Source organism: Erpetoichthys calabaricus, chromosome 8 (assembly GCF_900747795.2).
Source record: "Erpetoichthys calabaricus chromosome 8, fErpCal1.3, whole genome shotgun sequence".
In the NCBI taxonomy this organism is placed as follows: domain Eukaryota; kingdom Metazoa; phylum Chordata; class Cladistia; order Polypteriformes; family Polypteridae; genus Erpetoichthys; species Erpetoichthys calabaricus.
In genome coordinates, this window is record NC_041401.2 from 5,188,050 (window position 1) to 5,210,310 (window position 22,261).

The window sequence follows — 22,261 nt, forward strand, 5'->3', positions numbered from 1 at the left end:
GCCACCTGTTGTGGGAGGGAATGAACGAGTCCCAGTATGCCCACTCGCTTAGTCCATCCATTAAGGACTCCCGGCCGGGTATGATTCCTTCCTTTATCCCAGCCAGGATGCCTGTCCTTCCTCCCTGGCACCTACAACCCATTGTCATAACGCTGACTCTGCAGTGCTGTTAATCATATCTTACCGTGCATTTCGTCTTGTTCAGTCTATTCCCAGAGTTTATTTCAAAATTGATTCCAGGAACATTTTATAAGAAAGTCTGCTATAAAACAGTAAACCCCCTTGGGTGCTGAAATGTCTATTTGCTTTCTGCCTTGTAAAAATCAGAAACTAAACTGACCTTTGTTTAAAACCACTTAACATTGGACAAACATATTGCTCACCTGTGTGTCAGGGGATTCAGTCGTTTTAATTTGTTTCAGGCACTGCTCACTGTGTTCTAATGCAGGACTAGGGCTGTCAGGGTAATAACATTCACACCAAATACACAAAATGAAGGCAAGGAATTTGCAGGCAGCTGAAAGAAACAAGAGTTGGCTTGGCACCAGACGACACACATCACTTAGAGGAGATAAAAACGATAGACTTCTTCTGGTATCAGGATGGACTTTTAGCCAATTGTTTGGTGTCATTGGCTCCCATATTTGAAATATTAAGACATGTAACTTGCAGTGATAAAGCATGTAAAGTCACCCGCCGATTTACAGATGACCAAATGGAGGCCATTTGTACTTAAGGCCAATAACTGGTGAGTGGGTGTGAATAATTTGTGAGGTGGTACATTCCTTTTACAACCAATTTCTTCAGTTCCACTACACTGCACGTGATTTCCCCGTGAAATATTGACCGATCGATCGCCATAAAGCACTAGATAGATGGATAGGATTGACAGATACTTTATTAATCCCAAGGGGAAATTCCCATACTCCAGCAGCAGCATACTGATAAAAAAACAATATTAAATTAAAGAGTGATAACAATGCAGGTAAAACAGACAATAACTTTGTATAATGTTACCGTTTACCCCCCAGGTGGAATTGAAGAGTCACATAGTGTGACGGAGGAACGATCTCCTCAGTCTGTCAGTGGAGCAGGACGGTGACAGCAGTCTGTGGCTGAAGCGTTCCTCTGTCTGGAGATGATCCTGTTCAGTGGATGCAGTGGATTCTCCATGATTGACAGGAGTCTGCTCAGCGCCCGTCGCTCTGCCACAGATGTCAAACTGTCCAGCTCCGTTGCTACAATAGAGCCTGCCTTCCTCACCAGTTTGTCCAGGCATGACAAACAAATGAATGAGGAGTTTTCCCTGTTATGTAATGAACACCATGAAGCTTCAACACATTAATGGCGAGACGATCCCCTGTGGAGTTTCAGAGGCACAGCTGCACGGCAAATCCAAACTGATGGGGACATGATCGGCACGATAACAGCCACAGTAAGTGGCACTGAATAAAGGCCATTGAGAACCATATCAGTGGCTGATGCTAAACCAACAGAGCCTCCATTGCAATGACCTGTACACTTTCTGACCAGACAGATATACAGCCAGCCAAATGGCCAGTCCGAAATGGAGCTATAAGTCAGCGAATGATTGTATTTAGAAACAAGTCGGATGAAATACATTTCTTGTAACGTTTTCTGCTCTTATAATAGATAAGATCTTGCCAAACCTGTTCTGGTCAGAGAATAGCAACAGTATGGACTAAGAACTCAGGGCCTCGACATGCACATTAATCATATGCTGCGAGAACAAAAACACAAGTTTACCATGCCAAAGATCTACCAGTGAATCACTGAGTTGGTAGAAGGCTCAAGTTCATAAACCGTGCCTAAACAGGATTAGTCAAAGGGCACAAGGCCTGAATGTGAAAGCGGAGCTAGCCCTCACGCCATGATGTCTCACTGGTCCAAGAGATGCACCACGGAAGCACAAGGCAGGCTTAAATTCTGGCTGACAGAGAAGCTCTGTGTCTCCTACTCCATTCAGAGACCATGCTGGGTCAAGAGACCAACCAGCTTACTATGTAGCAAACCTTCTCGTGGTGCCCCTGTTAATATGCACTACCAGACAGACACCAATTGCTATACTACACAGTCCACAGTTCAGTAAGAAGGGCCACCTAGAAATGGAGGCACATTGGGTGTTCAACTCCTAGCAAGAAGAGCTGCTGTCCATCCAGGGAGTACTGGAATGATTTGTTACACTTATTTTAATTTACTTCTGTTTTTGGGCACAACAGGAAACTAAAGCTAGAGAACGGTAATCTATAATGTGTGAATACAAGTTCTCACCTGCTTGCTGGGGTGCTCTGGCTTATTGTGGGTTAGGCTGGTTGGTTGTCTGTCTGAAGGTCCTCTTCAAAGTCCTAAGATATGATCATAAACACCGTATATACTCGCGGATAAGTCAGGACTTGATTTTCCTGTATAATTTCAGGTATTTTATAATGTCGGTCGTATAAGTCGAATGTGGAAAACTCACGCTATTGGTCCAAGAGATGATGATTTGCTAATGCCCACCTGAGAGAGTCACCACGGAGACACACAGCCTTTTTTTTTTCCCAATGTATTGTGCCTACATAACCACACAGCAATACCTGAACTATTCCGAAGCGACGTTTACACTGATTTGTGTGTTTTTGTACCTCACACCCTCATACACCTTTATCGTAAGAGCATCCCTTATCTACGATGGAGTGTTTGATCAGAAGAAAATGTGACGCTGGTTTTAAATTAAATGTCGCTTAAGTGGCGAAAGAAATTGGTAACTGTGCTGCTGCAACAAAATTCAATGCGTCTGAGAAACTGACGAGAGATTGGAGGAGGCAAGAAGATGTGAAGAAAAAAAAAATGTAACTGCCGCATTTTTGAACGGGCGTATAAGTCAGGGTCTGATTTGATGATTGATTTTTACTTATACGTGAGTGTATACGGTAGTTTTGGGGGGGGGGTTGGGGGCATGCAGATGTGATTTGTGTGTTGCTGGCTATGTCAGAATGCAGCAGAGAATGCCTGCTATCCACTACACGCCATCTGTTTTGCTACAATTAACAAAGGTGTCCTGATGTCTTCAAATGCCCTAAAAACGCTAGACAAAAATTTCTACCAAATGACAAATTTCTACCAGTGTCTCGCTTCTGTTGGCATACCGTGCACCACTTGTACACAGAAGGTAAAGAAGGGTCACATTTTGCTGCAAACATGTTGGTTACGGTAGCAACAAGAAGACAAAGCACACGCTACCCAGTAGTTTACAGGAACTACCTGGTTTACGATTGTAAAGGAGAGCAATATCTAGCGCATAGGTTGATTTTTTTAGTTATTATTATTATCTAATAATACCTAATTTTAAAATGCAGGGAAACTAGATAAGGCAGTTGCTTCTCTGGCACAGTCATGACCTTACTAGATCAGAATTCTTCATTCTGAAAGCCCCTTGCGGAAATTCCGAAGCAGGAACTGAAGGGCCAACTGGCCTGAGGGAATATAAGTGGCTAAGATGAAAGGACGAGTTAAAGACATGGTGATGACCAGCAGCTGGACTGGAATGGGGGCTGAAGAAATGACCCCACTGGAAAACACTGCTACCCCACTGGCTCAAGAGATGTGTGTCAAGAAGTCATAGGATTCCTTTAAATTACAGTCGATACTGCAGCTGAGTTTCTCACTCTCTCTGCTGTACCATCTGTTCAGACGCCATGCTGACATCTCTCTAAATCCATCCAGAGGCCAATGCTGGACAAGAGGCAAATTACCAAACCAAGACAAAGTGCCACCTGGCAAACTATTATCCAGGTTGTATTAATATTATTTTGCCAACATTCTCATTTGAACTCTGCTTATATTTTGGGCATTATTATCTGTAATACCAGGGGGCTTCGCTCGCCAAACCCTCCTCCCCCTTTGCCAACCGCTACATGTCTTTGTGAAGAGGGGGGCTGAAAGCACCCCAAGGAGATGCAGCCGCTCCTCCGAAGCCCCTTTTAAACAGTGATACAATGGGAATCAAATAACTGTTGTTTTTTTTACCTCCTCTTTGCACGATCAGCTGCTGGCTTGCTGCTTCTGCCGTGTCACGTGATCTGAATTTCGCTCTTCTACCCCTTCCCCCCAAACCAGCGCTACGCACCATTGTGAAGAGGGGGGCTGAAAGCACCCCAAGGAGATGTGTTGGCTCCTCCGAAACCCCTCTTGAACAGTGATACAATGGGAATCAAATAACTTTTTTTTACATCCTCTTTGCTCAATCAGCTGCTGGCTTGCTGCTGCTCTTTTGCCTTGTGATCTGCATTTCGTGAGACGCTTCGAACATTTTAAAGTCACTGCCTTGTCTCTCTTCTCCCCCAGACATCCTCAAACACTATGCGTTCTCTTTTCACTGTTCTGTTATTTCACTGAGTAATATTTTCCGTTTGTTTGCGCTGATGCGATCTTTACTCTCATTTTCTTGAGACTTTCGAATTTTCCTACTTCCATTATCTCTAACCTGCTCTGCATGTGTATCACGGGACTTGCTTCCAAAGGTTCTAAGTAAAACGTGACCTGCCCGTCTCGCGGAAAGTGAAAGTGTCTCTCTGTCTCTCAAAGATCTCTCTTCAAAAGATCACGTCTCGTCAAGTCTTGTCCCAAGTTTTATTTTATAATAGAGAGACAAGAATAAAAGTTGAACTTTTTCTCTGACCTGTTCTGGTACTCTAATTGGCTAGGGTTACAAATGTAAAAGAAAGAATGAAGTGCTGAACTACAAATGCAGTCAGCTCTGACAGTGTGATAAGAGTATAGGACTAGGGACATTCTGTTATAATCTACACAATAAAGAGTTGAAAATAGGGACATCTTACTGTTCTATCACAACAACACAACAACATAAGGGATCTGATGATGAGCAACAAGTCATTCTGTGCAGAGATTGCCTGCAATGAAACAGTTGAAAGGTCTGCACAGCTTGCCATTAAAGAAAAAATGGTGGACTATGTAGTGAAGAGAACGATTAAACTACCATCGTTGTCTATTGTGATCTGTTATTAGCCATTTATAGAATAAAAATTAAAAGGTTAAAACAAACCACAGATGAAGAGTACCATTATATTATTTTAAACTACGGGGCTTCGCCCCCTGCTCACTTTGCTTGCCAACCCCCGTGTGTTTGGTTTTCCGGATACACACTTTTAAGATTTTTTTTTGCTTTGAATTGTTGCTATTTCATTAGTTTCACTTTTATTTCAGAACTTCTGTAAAAACAATATTTGTAATCTTGCGAGTCCCAATATGCTGAATCTTTTTAATGAGGTCAGGATAGATTTCTCTGTTTGGAATTTCAGCACAGACAAAATGATCGACATCATCAACAGTTAATTTTTTTTTTGCAAAGTAAAAAAGTAAGTAGAGTTCTGCATTGGACTCCTGTCTGTAAAGTCGTGTTATTTTCCTCTCACAGTTCCAAAGGTACATGGGGTTACCAAGGTGATACCTCAGCTTTTCTCTAGGTTTTTGTACAAGGGCTGGACAGAACGTTTTTGACTCCTGGGGTAAATGTAGCTTTTTAAATATGCAGACAGATAAATATATATATATACATGAACAAAGTAACCAATAAATGCATGTGCGGTAAACTCCGTTTTTGAAATTCTCAAGATTCTTTATTTGTCACATGCATAGTTATACAGGACAACACGCAGTGAAATGCATCCTGATCCGCTTATCAAAAACTGTGCAAAGTTAGAAGAATATCAGATTAACAAAAAGTCATAGATTGAAAGATAACAGTATAGTAGAACAGAATAAATAAGTAAAATTATGTGAATAAAATAGAATTAAGTGTTAAGGTGCAATAGTGTAGTAATTATTGTGCAAAACCAAAGTTAGACTGGTGCGTAGTTAAATGAGGCAGTTTGTTTGTTTGCGCTACTGCGATCTTTACTTTCTTTTTTAATATTTTATAATTTTCCTACTTTCATATCCTTTAACTTTCTCCACATGTGTATAGCGCCAACATTTTTTTTTTTTTTTGAGCCTTTCTAATTTCCCTGGTTTCATAGTCTCTAACCTGCTCTGAATGTGTTTAGCGCCAACGTTGTATAAACGTCTTTATGAAGTTCTGTTTTGTCTTTTACTCATTGTCATTTAATTCTGAGCCGGACTGGACGTGCTTTTTTTTTCAATTCCACTTGTTCCGGGCTGATAATTACTTTCCTTATTTTCTAGATTTGCACCTTGATTATTCTTTTTTGCTCTTTTTTCTGTCCAACACATTTGAGTCTCTTTTCTCCGCGCTGCTTTCTTCTTCGCTTATATGTCGACATTTAATTTATAACGTACTGTCCTTATACGCTTTATATACGCTGAGAGCCCTGGATCTGTGTGTGCTCAAAACCTTCACAAGACTGAATGTTTTGCTGCCTATTGTCCTATTTGATAGATTGTAAGTAGGGTGTGTCTTTGGTCTCACGGGTCTTTAAAATGTCTCCCGAGAAGATCACGTATCGTAGACTTGCTTTTTGCTTTCCAGGACAGGATTTCTTTTTATAATAGATATTAAATGTCACATACCTGTTTCTTTAGCTTTCCAGATCAGTCCCTTGTAACGGACGGCTGGGACCCTTGCCTGGCTGGGATGCCTGGAGATTGGACCAGGAGAGAAACAATATCTCCCCTGAGACACGAGAGGGAAGCCGCCCTGGTGTGCATCAGGGCAAGAGGAACAGAGCTTAGAAGCTGAACCCTGTTGGGGTCCCGTGGCCACCGCCAAGGGGGAGCTTGGACAGTTCCTAAACATTGGACTGCAGCACTTCCGCCACACCAGGAAGTGCTGCAGGAAGGGCATCGGGGAGCACATCCGGGTGTAACAGAAAAGGGGCCGCCTCACTCCACTGGGAGAGCCGGAGTTGGGAGGTAGAGGACAGAGCGTGTGGGAGAGGACTAGAGGCGGCAGAAGGAGAGAAGAAAAAGAATAAAGAAAGGAAAAGGACTGAGCATTTATGGCTGATTCATGCACTGTGTGCAGTGCTGTAAAACGCAAGAAAGAGAATAAATTGTGTATTGTTGGGACTTGTGTCTCTGTGTCTGTCTGTGTCCGGACTGATCGTCCACACCCTCTTTTTTAAGGTTTGGCCCAACTAAAAATTCAATTTGTCAAATTAAGATATTACTTTAGAATTATAATAAAATAGCCTTTGCTCTGTTATTTTCAAGCTACCTCACATAAGCAATAGCAATTTCTGATCGCTTATGTATTAATGCAGTGTTTAAGTGCACTGATGTCCCCCATCATTTGGCGCTTTCAGTAAATTAGTTGCACTCAAGTTGTTCTATCGATAAACATTACTGTAACTTAATGAAGGGCAGAAATCCATTTAAGAATTGTTAAATGCGCTGCTTTAGTAGCTGCAGTGACTACGCATTTTCATTAATGCATTACATGTCACATCACTGGAGAAGAATTTACTCGTGCCTCAAAGCACTGCGAGATGAGCCAAATGAATATTTGGCCAGTATGGAAGTTTTCAAACACTAAATATTATTTTGGAACAAACATATGGAGCAGCTCAGACAAGACATCTGCATTGCCAAAGAAACTGGCAAGAGAAGACCTCTGTGGACAGAACAAAAATCTGATGCAGCTCTGCACCCAGACTTGAAGGGCTTTGCCTTCATCATCCTCTTTATCTTTTAATAATCTTTTCAAATACATTTTCTATTTGCTGTCACTATGGATCGCACCATGTTTTTATAATTCTGCTTTATAGTAATACTGATTTTATACTGTTTAAAGAGTGACTGCCACATTCCCACAGGAGTTAGACACCTTCAGTAGGAAGCAGTGGGGTGAGTGGGCACCTGCTTTGGGGATTGGCACAGGTGTAGCTCCGGTCTGAAGACAAACATTTGGTCTGGTTAGGCCCAGCTAGTAAGTCTCTTTTCTTGCAGTAGCTGTCCACATGGGGCGCTATAAATTAGACATACCTAACGCTCATACAAACAACACAGTTAACTGTACAGGCAGTCCCCGGGTTACATACGAGATGGGGACTGTAGGTTTGTTCTTAAGTTGAATTTGTATGTAAGTCGGAATAGGTACACTATTTTAATAAATGCTATTGTTAGCCAACGGTAACCAAGTGCTCTACCAATGAATGAGTTTCACCTCTCTCTGACCTTTTTATTATTTCTACTTTATTTTCCATGATGATGTTTTTTTCTTTTCTTTACTGTATCAGCAGCACTTGCACCAGATTTGTGTTTCAGAGACATTGTTGAAGAGTGAAGACCAAAATGTTAAGATGAGCTCTTCTGCACAGCACTGTACACGCTATCACAGCAGGAAGGCACCCCTCGACAGCACGTCTGATGTACTGACAACTTCCTGCTATGTACGTAACAGTACAAGCAGGCTTGCTATTGAGAATGAATGGGGGCAGCGAGGGGCGATTCACCACCCGCTGACCACAGAGTCACCTCCACTTGCATACAGTATGCTGTCTGCAGTGTCCGCCCATCGAGAATGAACAGGGAGCGGCCAAAGGCGGGTAGTGAATTGCCCACCACCGCCCCCATTCAACAGGCAGCCACCCAAGGCACAGTACAAGGCTGCTCCCCGCCGCCCCATTCACCCTCAATGGCCTCCATTCAGCCACAACCGGGTCACCGCTTGCAGCATCAACAGCCGCATACCGTGAACAAACAGGGCAGCCATTTGAGGGACACTGCAAGGCTGTGTAGTGGGTGGGCAGTGAAATGCCCCCCTCCGCTCCATCCAGCCTCCGTCCAAGTCAGGAGCAGTAGCTGCGGCGGCATGGTGGGAGGGCAGCGAACCACCCCATCAAGCCTCCGCCCTGAACACGAGCGGTAGCTGCGACCCCGGGTCACCGCTTGCTGCGCACCCAGCCGCCCACTGAGAATGAATGGGGTGCGACCCCTACCGCCCCATTCATTAATGGGAGCCGCCCGAGGGACACTACAATGCTCGAGCAGCAAAACCGCCCCGCCCTCCAGCGTCCCCAGGCCAAAGATGATGGAGCGGCAGTTACTGAGGAGCCGGCGTCGCGTTTCCTAGACAGATGAACGAGCAGCTGCGGCCCCGTTTGTAAGTCGTATGTTGGACGTCCGTAACTTGGGGAGTAACCAAAATAATGAACAGAGGAACTTCCATGATAATACACTCAAGTTATAGTGGTAGTGCTGCTGCTTTGCAGTAAGGAGACTGTGGACGATTGTGGGTTCGCTTCCCGGTTCCTCCCTGTGTGGATAGCGCTTTGAGTACTGAGAAAAGCACTATATAAATGTAATGAATTATTCTTATTATTTATTATTATAAGAGCACCTGGCTGGGTGACTTTCATATTCCCACTAAGGCTATTGACTGAGAAAAGAGGTTTTTAAAAAGAACCCTAATGTAAAGCTGGCACCTGCTTTGGCGAATGGCACCGGTCTGAAGACAACAGTTTCGTCTGCTTATGCCAAGCTAGTAAGTCTCTTTGCCTGAAACAGCTGTCCATATGCAAGTAAAGTTATACATTTGGAGGAAATTAAACTACAGGTAATTTTCAAAAGTTAAATAACACTAAGAACAATGAGAGTACTTGAATCCATCAAAGGATAAAGGCCATGTAAACTTGCCTCCATATTTATGCTGTTACACCCTGTGGCGTCATTAGTGCAGTGAACACGGTCACATGACCAATTTGCTATGTGACATGTAAGCTAAGAATAGCAAGACAATAATGAAACTTAACTTTTTAATATTAACACCAATTGCAAAAATAACTCCAGGAATGGATTTCTCATGTTCCAAAAAACACAAAACACACACACACATATTTATTAGGCCAATACTACATCTGCAAGAGGCTTGTGGGGCGAGTGTCCACTGGCGATTCTGGGCTTGGAGGCGATTCACCTCATGGGATTGGGGAACAGTGAGGCAGATGATGTTGCCTCTGACCAAAAGTGAGGTACGAGGCAGAGCAGGCAGTGGATGAGGCTGATGAGTGTGCATGGAGCCATGACAGAGCAGGATAGCAGACACAGCAAGGGAGGAGACGGCAGATGACAAGGACAGAGTCGTTACAATTCACATCCATATTTCTCAAATGGTTAATCTACCACCGGTAATGAAGTATCTTAAAGCAAACTAATGTTCTGTAATGCAACTGCTTCATTAACTGGGGTATTACTGTATTACAGAAAAAATTCAATAACGTCAATGTGTAAAAGTAAAATTAATTCAGTCGACTCACATTTCTTCTCAGACACACCTGCCTTGAGAAATATCTGCACCGTCTTGTTCACAAAACTCCTTTAAATGTTCCAGATCTGGCGGCTGGTTGGCATGAAATGCCCATGTCAGATTTTGTTCTGTCCACCTAAGAGCTCCATTCAGTTTGGATCCAGTCATTACAAAACGCACAACGTCCACTCCTTTGTGTGGAATGACTGTCATATTAGAAGGGCAATTTTCTGTTTATTTGTAACTCTCAGTTAAAGGCCCTTATGTTCTCTTCCAGGAAACTTTAATAAGGCTTTAAATTAATAAATACCTCAATTACGCTTGACAGAAGGAATAAGGATATTTTAGTAAGAGGGAGCATTTGGTATTCATCAGAATATTTCTTTTATTGCCAAAAAGGCATTAGACTCATCCATCTAAACAACATCCTGTAAAAACTTACAGAATCAGCCAGATGGTCTTTAACAAACATAATGTAAGCAGCAATGTTCTATTTTGAGCGTAAAGATTTTTCCCTTTAAGACCTTCTCCAGAATGTCCCAGCTATTTAGCTTCTGTTTTATTCTCAACCCTTACTACATCTTTGGGTCAAATCTGACCCCGTTTTGTGTTTGAAGTCAGTAAAGTTGCACGGTCTCTTTGTCCTACTTCCCATCTGGCAGAAGGGACCGTAGCACCCGAAACAGCTCTGCCAAGTACACAACACAATCGCATCCACCCCTCCCTCACTCCCCATACCACTGCCACTCTTGTTCACAATCTTGTTACTTCTCTTCTAGAATATTGCAATTCACTCCTCTTTAGTCTCTCTAATAAATCTCTCCATAAGCTTCAGCTAGTCCAGAATTCTGCAGCACGCATCATTACTCATTACTTGATATTGACTCAGGCGCCACCAAGAGTGGCAGCCTTTTCAGCAGCTCCGTGTACGACTTTATTTTTCTACTTTTTTTTTCTCTTTTTTATTGATCACTCCTATCACTTTATTTTATGTGAATTCGTTCCCTGAATACTCTTACTTTTACAACGTGGGCATGGATTTTAACACGCCGAGACTCGTCTATTCAAGTACTCAACATCAAGCGCCGAGAACAAATGCCAGTGCCAGTGTGGTTCCCTATTTACCCGACGAGGTAAGAAGGCGGTATCGTGGCAGCAGAGCCGGCACTAAGCTAAAAATGAAGCGGCTTGCGAGAAAGTGGCGTTTTAAGCCTTCGGTGCCTTCTGTGATTCTGGGAAATGTGAACTCAATCTCAAATAAGATCGACAAACTGGTTGCGCTGGTGAAAAACGTCAGAACCTACAGAGAATGCAGTTTGTTGTGCTTTTTCGAAACGTGGCTAACTACCACCATCCCAGATGCCAATGTGGAGCTACCCGGGTTTAGCACAGTTAGAGCGGACAGAGATGCAAGTACCTGTGGGAAGCACAAAGGAGGAGGACTCGCTTTCTATGTTAATACACGGTGGTGTAACTCTGGACATGTTAACGTCAAAGTGTCCACTTGCTGCAGGGACATCGAACTGTTGGCCGTAAGTCTGCGTCTCTACTACTTGCCCAGAGAGTTTGGACACGTCATTGTTGTCATCGTGTACATCCCTCCTCGGGCGGACGTGGAGACAGCGAGTGACATCATCCATTCTGCTGTTGCTAAGTTACAAACGCAGCACCCCGAGGCACTTGTGCTAATCGCTGGAGACTTTAACCATGTGACGCTGGACAAAACATTACCTGCCTTCTCCCAGTATGTGGACTGTAACACCCGGGGAAATAAGACTATTGATTTATTGTATGCAAACGTTAAAGACGCATACAGCGCCACCCCGCTGGTCTCAGAATTAATCTGAATAAAAGTATACTCTTTGCAGTGAATTTACAAGCATATAATATTAGATTAGACACCCTACCTTTTACCATAGCAGATCAGTTTAAATACCTAGGAGTAAATATCACAAATAAACATAAATCTCTTTATCAACAAAATTTTGCCGTCTGTATGGAAAAAATTAAGCAAGACTTACATAGATGGTCAACTCTTCATCTCACTCTAGCCGGAAGAATTAATGCTATTAAGATGAATATCCTTCCTAAACTTTTTTTATTTCAAAACATTCCAATATATATCAATAAATCGTTTTTCAAGCAATTAGATTCAACTATAACCTCATTTATTTGGAACTCAAAACACCAACGTATCCGAAGAGCGACCCTACAAAGACCTCAGGCAGAAGGTGGCATGGCTTTACCTAAATTTCAGTTTTATTACTGGGCAGCAAACATACAAGCCATAAAAACCTGGACACAAATAAATGCACATACACAGGCTTGGTCTGCAATAGAAGTAAAATCCTGTAGTACTTCTTTATACTCCCTGCTCTGCGCTCCAATAAATGCAAGTTATTGGAAATATACTAATAACCCAATTGTGCTTTACTCACTCAGAATATGGAACCAACTTAGGAAGCATTTTAAGATGGAAAATCTTTTATCTGTGGCACCTGTGCAAGAGAACCACCTCTTTCAACCCTCGCAAACATATCCAGTTTTTAATACCTGGAAAAGATTTGCTCAGAGATCTTTATATAGACAATATCTATGCATCCTTTGAACAATTACATTCCAAATTCAACCTCCCAGCTACACATTTCTTTCACTATCTTCAAATTAGAAACTTTGTTAAACAGAAACTGCCCGATTTCCCTCATCTTGTACCCTCCACCATGCTGGAAAATATACTGCTCAATTTAGAGGAATTAGACACCATTTCCGCATTATATAAAATCTTTTTAGAGTCCCTTCCTTTCAAAGATCCAAGAGGACATTGGGAAAAAGATCTCTTAATATATCAGAAAAGGAGTGGAAGGTAGCAAAGCAGAGAATTCACTCGAGCTCCATATGCGCAAAGCATAGAATCATTCAACTCAAAATTATATACCGAGCTCATCTGTCTCACTTAAAACTGTCCAAAATGTTTCCAGGGCGAGATCCAACCTGCAAACGCTGCAACCAAGCTCCTGCCTCACTGGGTCACATGTTTTGGGCCTGCACCAAACTAACATCATTTTGGACCATAATTTTTAAGTGCTTTTCAGACAGCCTTGTGGTCACAATCCCTCCTAACCCAATAACAACTGTGTTTGGTGTCCTTCCAGACGGACTTGAAGTGGAGAAGGACAAGCAAACGGTGATTGCATTCACTACACTTTTGACACGCAGACTTATTTTGTTAAATTGGAAGATTCCTAAGTCTCCTCTGATAAGTCAGTGGGAAACCGATGTTTAATATTATTTGAAATTGGAAAAAATCAAATTCTCAGAGGATCTGTACAGAATTTTTTCAAAACCTGGCAGGATCTAATCAATAACATTTTAGAATAAGAAGAAATAATTATTTCCGCATTTCTTTCCCTTCTACATTTTTTATTTACCTATATATATTTTTTCCTTTCTTTTGTTTATTTTTGCCCTATTAAAAAGTCCTAAGCAATTCTCATTTGGCCATGCTCTCCTTCTCAAGGGTGGGGTTTGATTTGTCTTCAATTCTTTTTTGTATAAATTGATCTATTTGTATGGAATGATTACAATAAAATTAATAAATAAAATTTAAAAAAAAAAAAACAAGTTGCTCTCGCAGGATGTTTTGGTCCCATTCTTTATTCATGGCTGTGTTTTTGGGCAAAATTGTGTGTAAGAAGCAACCCCACATGACATGAATGGTCTCAGGATGCTTTACTGTTGGCATGACACAGGACTGATGGTAGTGCCGTCCACCTTTTCTTTTTTTCTGGATGCCCCAAACAATCAGAAAGGCGATTCATCTGAGAAAATTACTTGACCCCAGCAGTCCAATCCCAGAATATAAGTCTGTACCTGATATTTTTCATGGCTTCTTTGCTGCCCTTATTAACACCCACCAGGCCATCCTCCAAAATGTGAGATGCCCGTGCACTGTGTCATTCCCGGGAATGACATGCGGGATTCCCGTATTCCCGGGAATGGATAAACCCATCCAGGAATGGATTCCCTTGTGTGCAGATCCATAGCTGACATCCAAATGTGCAGCAACAGCGGACAACGTCATCTGTCAGTCCTCTCTGATGATGAGATGTGTGTGTGCAATTGTTGGTGGTCGGCCAGATCGAGTTTCATCTATTACAGTTGTTATACCGCTTTAAACCTGTCTAACCCATTAATAAACATCTTGTTGGGTTGCTGTTTTCACTTCTGTCCTAAGCCAACATCCTTTGGTGAATTTCAGCAGGGTTCAGTCCTTCTACCAAAGAAACCTCACTACAGAATGATGTTCAACAATGGTGTAATCCTGCAGCAGGGCATCCATTTTTAGAATATTTTCTCATTTGAAATAGTACATTTTAATAGAGCTTTTGTACTTTGGCTGAAACTCCTTGTTAGATAGATAGGATAGATAGATATGAAAGGCACTATATAGTAGATAAAGTGAAAGGCAGGATAGATAGATAGGATAGATAGATATGAAAGGCACTATATAGTAGATAAAGTGAAAGGCAGGATAGATAGATAGGATAGATAGATATGAAAGGCACTATATAGTAGATCAAGTGAAAGGCAGGATAGATAGATAGATAGATAGATAGATAGATAGATAGATAGATAGATAGATAGATAGATAGATAGATAGATAGATAGATAGATAGACAGACAGACAGACAGACAGGAAAGGCACTATATAATAGATAGACAGACAGACAGCTTTATTAATCCCAAGGGAAAATTCACATACTCCAGCAGCAGCATACTCATAAGGAAACAATATTAAATTAAAGAGTGATAAAAATGCAGGTAACTTTGAATAATGTTAACGTTTAACACCCCCCACCCTTCCCCCGGGTGGAACTGAAGGGTCGCACAGTTTGGGGGAGGAACGATCTCCTCAGTCTGTCAGTGGAGCAGGACGGTGACAGCAGTCTGTCGCTGAAGCTGCTCCTCTGTCTGGAGATGATCCTGTTCAGTGGATGCAGTGGATTCTCCATAATTGATAGGAGTCTGCTCAGCGCCCGTCGCTCTGCCATGGATGTCAAACTGTCCAGCTCCATGCCTACAATAGAGACTGCCTTCCTCACTAGTTTGTTGGTGTGGCCAGCAGGGGGCACTTACCCCAAGGTCCGTGTGTGGATCCCATTACCCCAGCGCAGTGATGGGGACAATGAGCTGTAAATATGGCGCAATCTACAGATGCGATGTAAAAGTGAGGTCCTGACTATCTGTAATCATAAAAGATCCCTGGGCATTCTTCATAAAGAGTAGGGTACATCCCGATGTCCAGGCTAAATGACCACCACAACCTGGTCTTTCTGGCCCCTTAATCATCATTCATTTCTGACTAACTCTCTCTCAGCATTTCACCACCTAACAGCTAATGTGTAGTGAGCACACTAGTGTAGAAATGGCTGCCGTTGCATCATCCATGTGGATGCTGCACATTAGTGGTAGTTGAAGTGGCACCCCACTCTCTATGAAAAGTGCTCTGAGTAGTGAAAAAAGGCACTATATAAATGTAAAGAATTATTATTATCACTATGACATACAGTGATCCCTCGCTATATCGCGCTTCGCCTTTTGCGGCTTCACTCCATCGCGGATTTTTTGCTGGTTTGCGGATTTCTGTGGACAATGGGTCTTTTAATTTCTGATACATGCTTCCTCAGTTGGTTTGCCCAGTTGATTTCATACAAGGGACGCTATTGGCAGATGGCTGAGAAGCTAGATTGCTTACTTTTCTCTCTCTCTTGCACTGACTATCTGTGATCCTGACGTATGGGGATTGAGCAGGGGGGCTGTTCGCACACCTAGACGATACGGACGCTCGTCTAAAAATGCTGAAAGATTATCTTCACGTTGCTATCTTTTGTAAAGCTGATTCCTGAAACGACATGCTGGACGGTGCTTCGCATACTTAAAAGCTGGAAGGGCACGTATTGATTTTTGACTGAAAAACAAACTCTCTCTCTCTCTCTCTCTCTCTCCCTGCTCCTGACGGAGGGGGTGTGAGCTGCCGCCTTCAACAGCTTTGTACGGCGGTGCTTCGCATACTTAAAAACAAACAGACATATTGATTTGTTTGCTTTTCTCTCTGTTTCCTTTGAAGAGGAAGATATGTTTGCATTCTTTTAATTGTGAGACAGAACTGTCATCTCTGTCTTGTCATGGAGCACAGTTTAAACTTTTGAAAAAGAGACAAATGTTTGTTTGCAGTGTTTGAATAACGTTCCTGTCTCTCTACAACCTCCTGTGTTTCTGTGCAAATCTGTGACCCAAGCATGACAATATAAAGATAACCATATAAACATATGGTTTCTACTTCGCGTATTTTCTTATTTCGCGGGTGGCTCTGGAACGCAACCCCCGCGATGGAGGAGGGATTACTGTACAGCACATTAAGGTAACAAAAAGAAAATAGCTTTTTTTTAAACAGCAAAATCTTCCTTTTTATTCCAGTGTTCTGACATATTGGAATGACTTTATCTTTGTTCATTCTGATATCTTTCTCAGTGGAATTAAAAGGGCAGAGAGCCATTCTTTCCCTCATAGATTACCGAGTTCGGACAAACTGCGAACGGAAAAACAGCAGCTGCTACTGACACCAGTGCTGTGGCACAGATATCCAGTAATGGAAACATTCAATTAGCATTAAACCCACTGAATATGCGCCCAGTGCTGCATGGGCACTGACAGGTGTATGCAGAATGAAATCCTCTCAGCTCTGCCATAACACCCAATCTGACCGGGCACAACTGGTACTAACGACGACACTGCGAACAGACACACATACAGACACCTCACACAAACGCCCACAGTCTTACAGTGCTTTGCTTGGCTGCAATGTGCTTGAGTTGATAGACAGAAAATACTGTGAACTGTAAAAAAAAATAAAATAAGATTTTAAAACTCTCTAATACTTTTTTGAAAAGTGAAAAGTAGCTGATACTGTAAATGTAAAAAGGCAACAGGAAAAGCTCACATTAACACATAATTTTAGGAAGTCACTACGCACTGGAGAGATTCAGAAGGACTGGAAAATGGCAAATATCATCCCATTATATAAAAAGGGTGACAGGGCAGATCCATGTAACTAAAGGCCAGTAAGCTTAACATACAATCACAGGAAAATGAATGGAAGGAATTATTAAGGAGAAGATTGAGTAACACCTGGCAAGGACAGGACAGTCACCATGGGGTCAGAAGAGGGAGGTCATGTTTTACTAACATGCTGGAATTCTATGAGGAGGCAACAAAAGGATACGACCAGAGTGGAGCAGATGATATTATTGATTTGGACTTTCAGAATGCATTTGATAAGGTGCCACATGAGAGGGTGGGCATCAAACTAAAAGAAGTGGAAGGTCAGGGTGTGGTGTGTAGGTGGGTGCAGAATTGTCTCAGACACAGGAAGCTGAGGATGATGGTGTGAGGAACATCATCAGAATTGGCCGATGTTAAGAGTGGTGACCAGCACGGGGCAGTGCTGGGGCCACTGCTATTTTTAATATTAGATAGGAATATAAATCACAAGCTGGTTAAGTTTGCTGATGATACCAAGAGAGGTGGATTAGCAGATAATTTGGAATCTGTTATATCATCACAGAAGGACTTGGATAGCAGACAGGCTTGGGCAGATTTGTGGCAGATGAAATCTGATGTCAGTAAATGTAAAGTACTGTAATCCCTCACTTATCGCGGGAGATAGGTTCCAAGGCCGACCGCGATAACTGAATTTCCGTGAAGTAGGGACACTATATTTATTTAATTATTTAACGTGTATTTGGACGTTTTTAAACCCTCCCTGTATTGTTTACAACCCACCCTTTACTCTGTTAATAACAGGGACAACTGCTAAGCAATATGAAATCGGTAGATAAGTTTACACTTACTGTATAGCGAAGTACACGTAGCAGCTTGTAGGCGGTCATGACGTCGTCGACCTTGTTGCAAAGATTCCTAAAGCAGATTCCATCCAGACTACTGCCTTATCACGTCCACTTGCAACTCGTTTTGCGCCCTGGTTAAAGGACACTGCGGCCGTAGATCTTATATGCTTTTCCTCCTTTTTAATTAAAAAGAATCGTGGACTCATTGATGCTGTAATGGTGTCTGCAGCGGTGTAGCTGTTCCCTTCCTTCAACATATCCAAACCTTTTACCTTTTCTGCAATCATTTGCATCTTCTGTTGGTGCTTGGACACGGCCCCTGAAGCAGTAGCACGTTAATGCTGATTGAGTGAGATGAGACTTCCTGGTTAATGCAACACTCCGTCGCTGAGCCAATCAGCAGCACACAGGAACTTAACTGCGTGCTCTGATTGGGTAGCTTCTCAGCCATCCGCCAATAGCATCTCTTGTATGAAATCAACTGGGCAAACCAACTGAGATAGCAAGTACCAGAAGTAAAAAGACGCATTGTCCGCAGAAACCCGCGAAGCAGCGAAAAATCTGCATTATATATTTAGATATGCTTACATATAAAATCCACGAAGTCGTGAATCCGCGAAAAGTGAACCGCGAAGTAGCGAGGGATTACTGTATTACACATTGGAAGTAAAAATGTGAGGTTTGAATACACAATGGGGGTCTGGAAATCGAGAGTCCACCTTATGAGAAGGACTTAGGAGTCGTAGTGGACTCTAAGCTATCGACATCCCGACAGTGTTCAGAAGCCATTAAGAAGGCAAACAGAAGTGTCAAGTTATATAGCGCCTTGATGTGTGGAGCACAAGTCACAGGAGGTTCTGCTCAACCTTTATAATGCACTGGTGAGGCCTCATCTGGAGTCCTGTGTGCAGTTTTGGTCTCCAGGTTACAAAAAGGACATATCAGCGCTAGAAAAAGACAAGAGAAGAGCAACTCGGCTGATTCCAGATTTTTCTTTACACAAAGAACAATAAGACACTTGGAATAAGCGACCAAGTAGTGTGGTAGACAGTAAGACTTTAGGGACTAGCAAAACTAGACTTGATGTTTTTTTTAGAAGAAATAAGTGGACAGGACGTCCTGCGGTGGGTTGGCACCCTGCCCGGGGTTTGTTTCCTGCCTTGCGCCCTGTGTTGGCTGGGATTGGCTCCAGCAGACCCCCGTGACCCTGTAGTTAGGATATAGCAGGTTGGATGATGGATGGATGGATGGAAGTGGACAGGACTGGCGAGCTTTGTTGGGCTGAATGGCCTGATCTCATCTCGATTGTTCTGATGTTCATTCTAAGGTGATGAGGCCTGTATGCCAACATTACAGCTGTCTTCTACTTACATAACGGAATGCAAACCTAAATGAGCAGCACAACAATACTTAGTATACATTTTTATGGCATCAATAACAGTAGGTATCTTCTTCTTCATCTTTCCCCATTTCTATGTTGTTGCACGTTTTGTTTCCATGTGGGCTAGTAAACTATAACCTACCTAGCTTTAACAGTGTACATCATTTATCTGTGCTTTTTCTCTGTTTCTGACAAAGAAGATGCATATTTGTGCTTAGAAGAGATAAATTCAATTCTAACGGGAGAAAAGGGCAGGAGGTTGAGCCACAGTAGCCACCCCTCTGTGCACATTCCTGAAAAGCTAACAACTTCTAAAGTAATCTCCTTGACATACAGCAGATAAGTCATATTGAAGCCACAGCACAGTCACGACTATCTGACATTTACAATTCAGGCAGGACTCTTGTGGTTTTTTGGACTCCCGGCTGTGTTACCCGACAAGTCGTTTCACTTACCTGCTTTTGTCTGTGATTTGCTCCTGCATCATTCTAAGCCTAGCCGGTGGGATGTAGGCACCTCCAGTCCGGGTTAAGATGGGATCCAGTTCCTCTTTTTTCTTTTTGGCAGCAGGTGGCTCTTTCTCCGGAGAAGGAGATCTTCCTCTTCTCCTGGAGTCCGTCTCACCATCTCTATTGGGACGAGGGTCACGATCTCGCTCTCTGCTGCCATTGCGGGTTCTTTCTCTCTCTCGGCTTGGATATCGATCCCTCGCTCTGTCTCTACTGTGGTCACGTTCCCTTTCACGTTCCCGTTCCCTGGTTAAGGAAGTCAAGTGAAAACACATTGCAATTCAAAACAGGAATAGAATTCTGATTGTTTAAACATTTTATTTCATCCTAGGGTTGCTTTACCAACAGCTGTATTTTCACATTGCCTCATTTCTGAATGTGACTGAGATAAATGTGTACACTGCAAAGAGCCATTCACCACAGCTCTTCACCTTCAAAAGCTGCTCTGAAATACTAAAGTGTCCCTCCTCCAGATTCCCTCTACAAGTAATTTTATTGGAATACAAAATAAAACAATTTGTTCTGATTTTACAAAGAGGTTCATATTGGAAGTTGCAGATCCCCTCATTTCTTCATGAGGTGGAGTACTGGCTCCCGGTGTTTAAAATAATGGACTGGCCTACCTATAATAAGCGTCTTGGTCGCTGTACCTAGAGGCACGGCCTCTGCTGGAACGATCTGAGGGATCTCTGTCACGGCGTCCCGCTGATCTTGATCTTCTCCTGTCAGAGACCCTAAAAAAAAACAAAAAACAGACAGATGGCAGGTATGTAAACCAGCACTGTGTTTTAAAAGGACTTTTAACTATAAAACCATATGACAAAATTACAAATGTTATTTGTTTAAAGCTAATTAGATCACCAAAAAGGTGTGGAGCACAATCAACTTGTAACCAGCCTTGTTCCTGTTTAGATTTATTACTACGTACACACTTGATAAAAGAGGTCTTTAAAGTGCATAAAGATAATTGTGATTTAGCAGGGGTATTACAAAAGAAAATGGAAGAGGGTCATCTCACTTTGGGATTAACTCTTTGTGATGTTAACATCCTGGGATAGGTAAAGTGAAGTGACGTCTGTGGATATTAAATATTGTTTCTTTTAGGCTGGCTATTATTACATACTCAAAAGGTAAAGGTGTTATTATTATTAGAAAAGGGTAATTATTAATTAATGAGAACACGAACTGTACCGAGTAAAAACAATGGCTGATTTCTATCCAGCATAGAACCCCATTTTTCAGCATTTGTTATCAATTGTTTTTATGAGAAAACAGCCTCAGATCTGTATTAGTTGCCATATTCAAGATATTAATCGTTAGGATCCATTAACAAATTTGTCATCAGACTTTCAGATTTAAAATAATTTCAGGTGACTGAGGCTATCACATTCAAAGAGACAGGAATTCCTATACAAGAAGCGAGGTGCCATTTCTTATTCATATACAGTATCCCACTGTTTGTCAATAATGACATTTGAAGAAAATTTGACATTGCTAGCAAATCCCCCAAGAATGGCCACTCATGTTCTCTCCATATGACACTCCTAGAATTCTCAAAAAGCTACTAGGTTACATGCGGAAATCAAGGGGTACTCTCACACTGCAGCTCAATTCTGATTTTTTCACTCACACGTAAGACAGTTTCTTACTTTACACCATTATACAAATACTACCTGTGCTGCCCATCTAAGATGGGTTGAAATCTAAGACAGCAAGGTAGACCTCAGCATTAACGTCTGCAATGCACCGTGTGTGGGAATGTATTTGTAATGCATATAATAAAATGCATTGAATTTGTCATTAACAACAGAAGGCGCATCACAAACATTTGTACTGATAGAATGTATTCCTACAAATGTTTGTGATGTTCCATCTCTGTTGGAATGACAAATGCAAACCATATGTCTCTGCTATATGCCAATTGATATGGGATTCATAAAAGCAGTGTCAATGTTTGTGATGCACCACCTGTTAGAATGACAGAGACAGTAGCAACCAGAAAGATACACAGATACTTATCCTTATATTAAGATTAAGGTGGGGCAAATCCTAGTGCACTGGTTAGTATGATTTGATTTGATAAACTTTATCAATCCCCGAGGGTATTTTGGCTTTTTGCCTGACTTTTGAAGGTCAGAGCGCAGGGTCAGCCATTATACAGCACCCCGGAGCAATTTTCAGGTTAAGGGCCTAACAGAGTAGGATCCCTTCTGAAGTTAATATATGCAAATATTTAAAT

General features: G+C 42.1%; 1 protein-coding gene across 2 annotated transcripts in view; it reads right to left on the bottom strand.

Moving 5' to 3' along the window:
- Nucleotides 1-22,261, bottom strand: part of cwc22 (CWC22 spliceosome associated protein homolog) — a 279,770-nt gene that overhangs the window by 188,535 nt on the left and 68,974 nt on the right. The window contains exons 5-6 of one of the 2 annotated variants that reach the window (XM_051930614.1): nucleotides 20,673-20,756; nucleotides 19,969-20,268 (exon numbers count right to left, since the gene is read on the bottom strand). In XM_051930614.1, coding sequence (XP_051786574.1) covers nucleotides 19,969-20,268; nucleotides 20,673-20,756 — 384 coding nt within the window. Of the gene's footprint in view, nucleotides 1-19,968; nucleotides 20,269-20,645; nucleotides 20,757-22,261 lie in introns of both variants that reach the window. The other variant, XM_028806203.2, reaches the window with a different exon arrangement.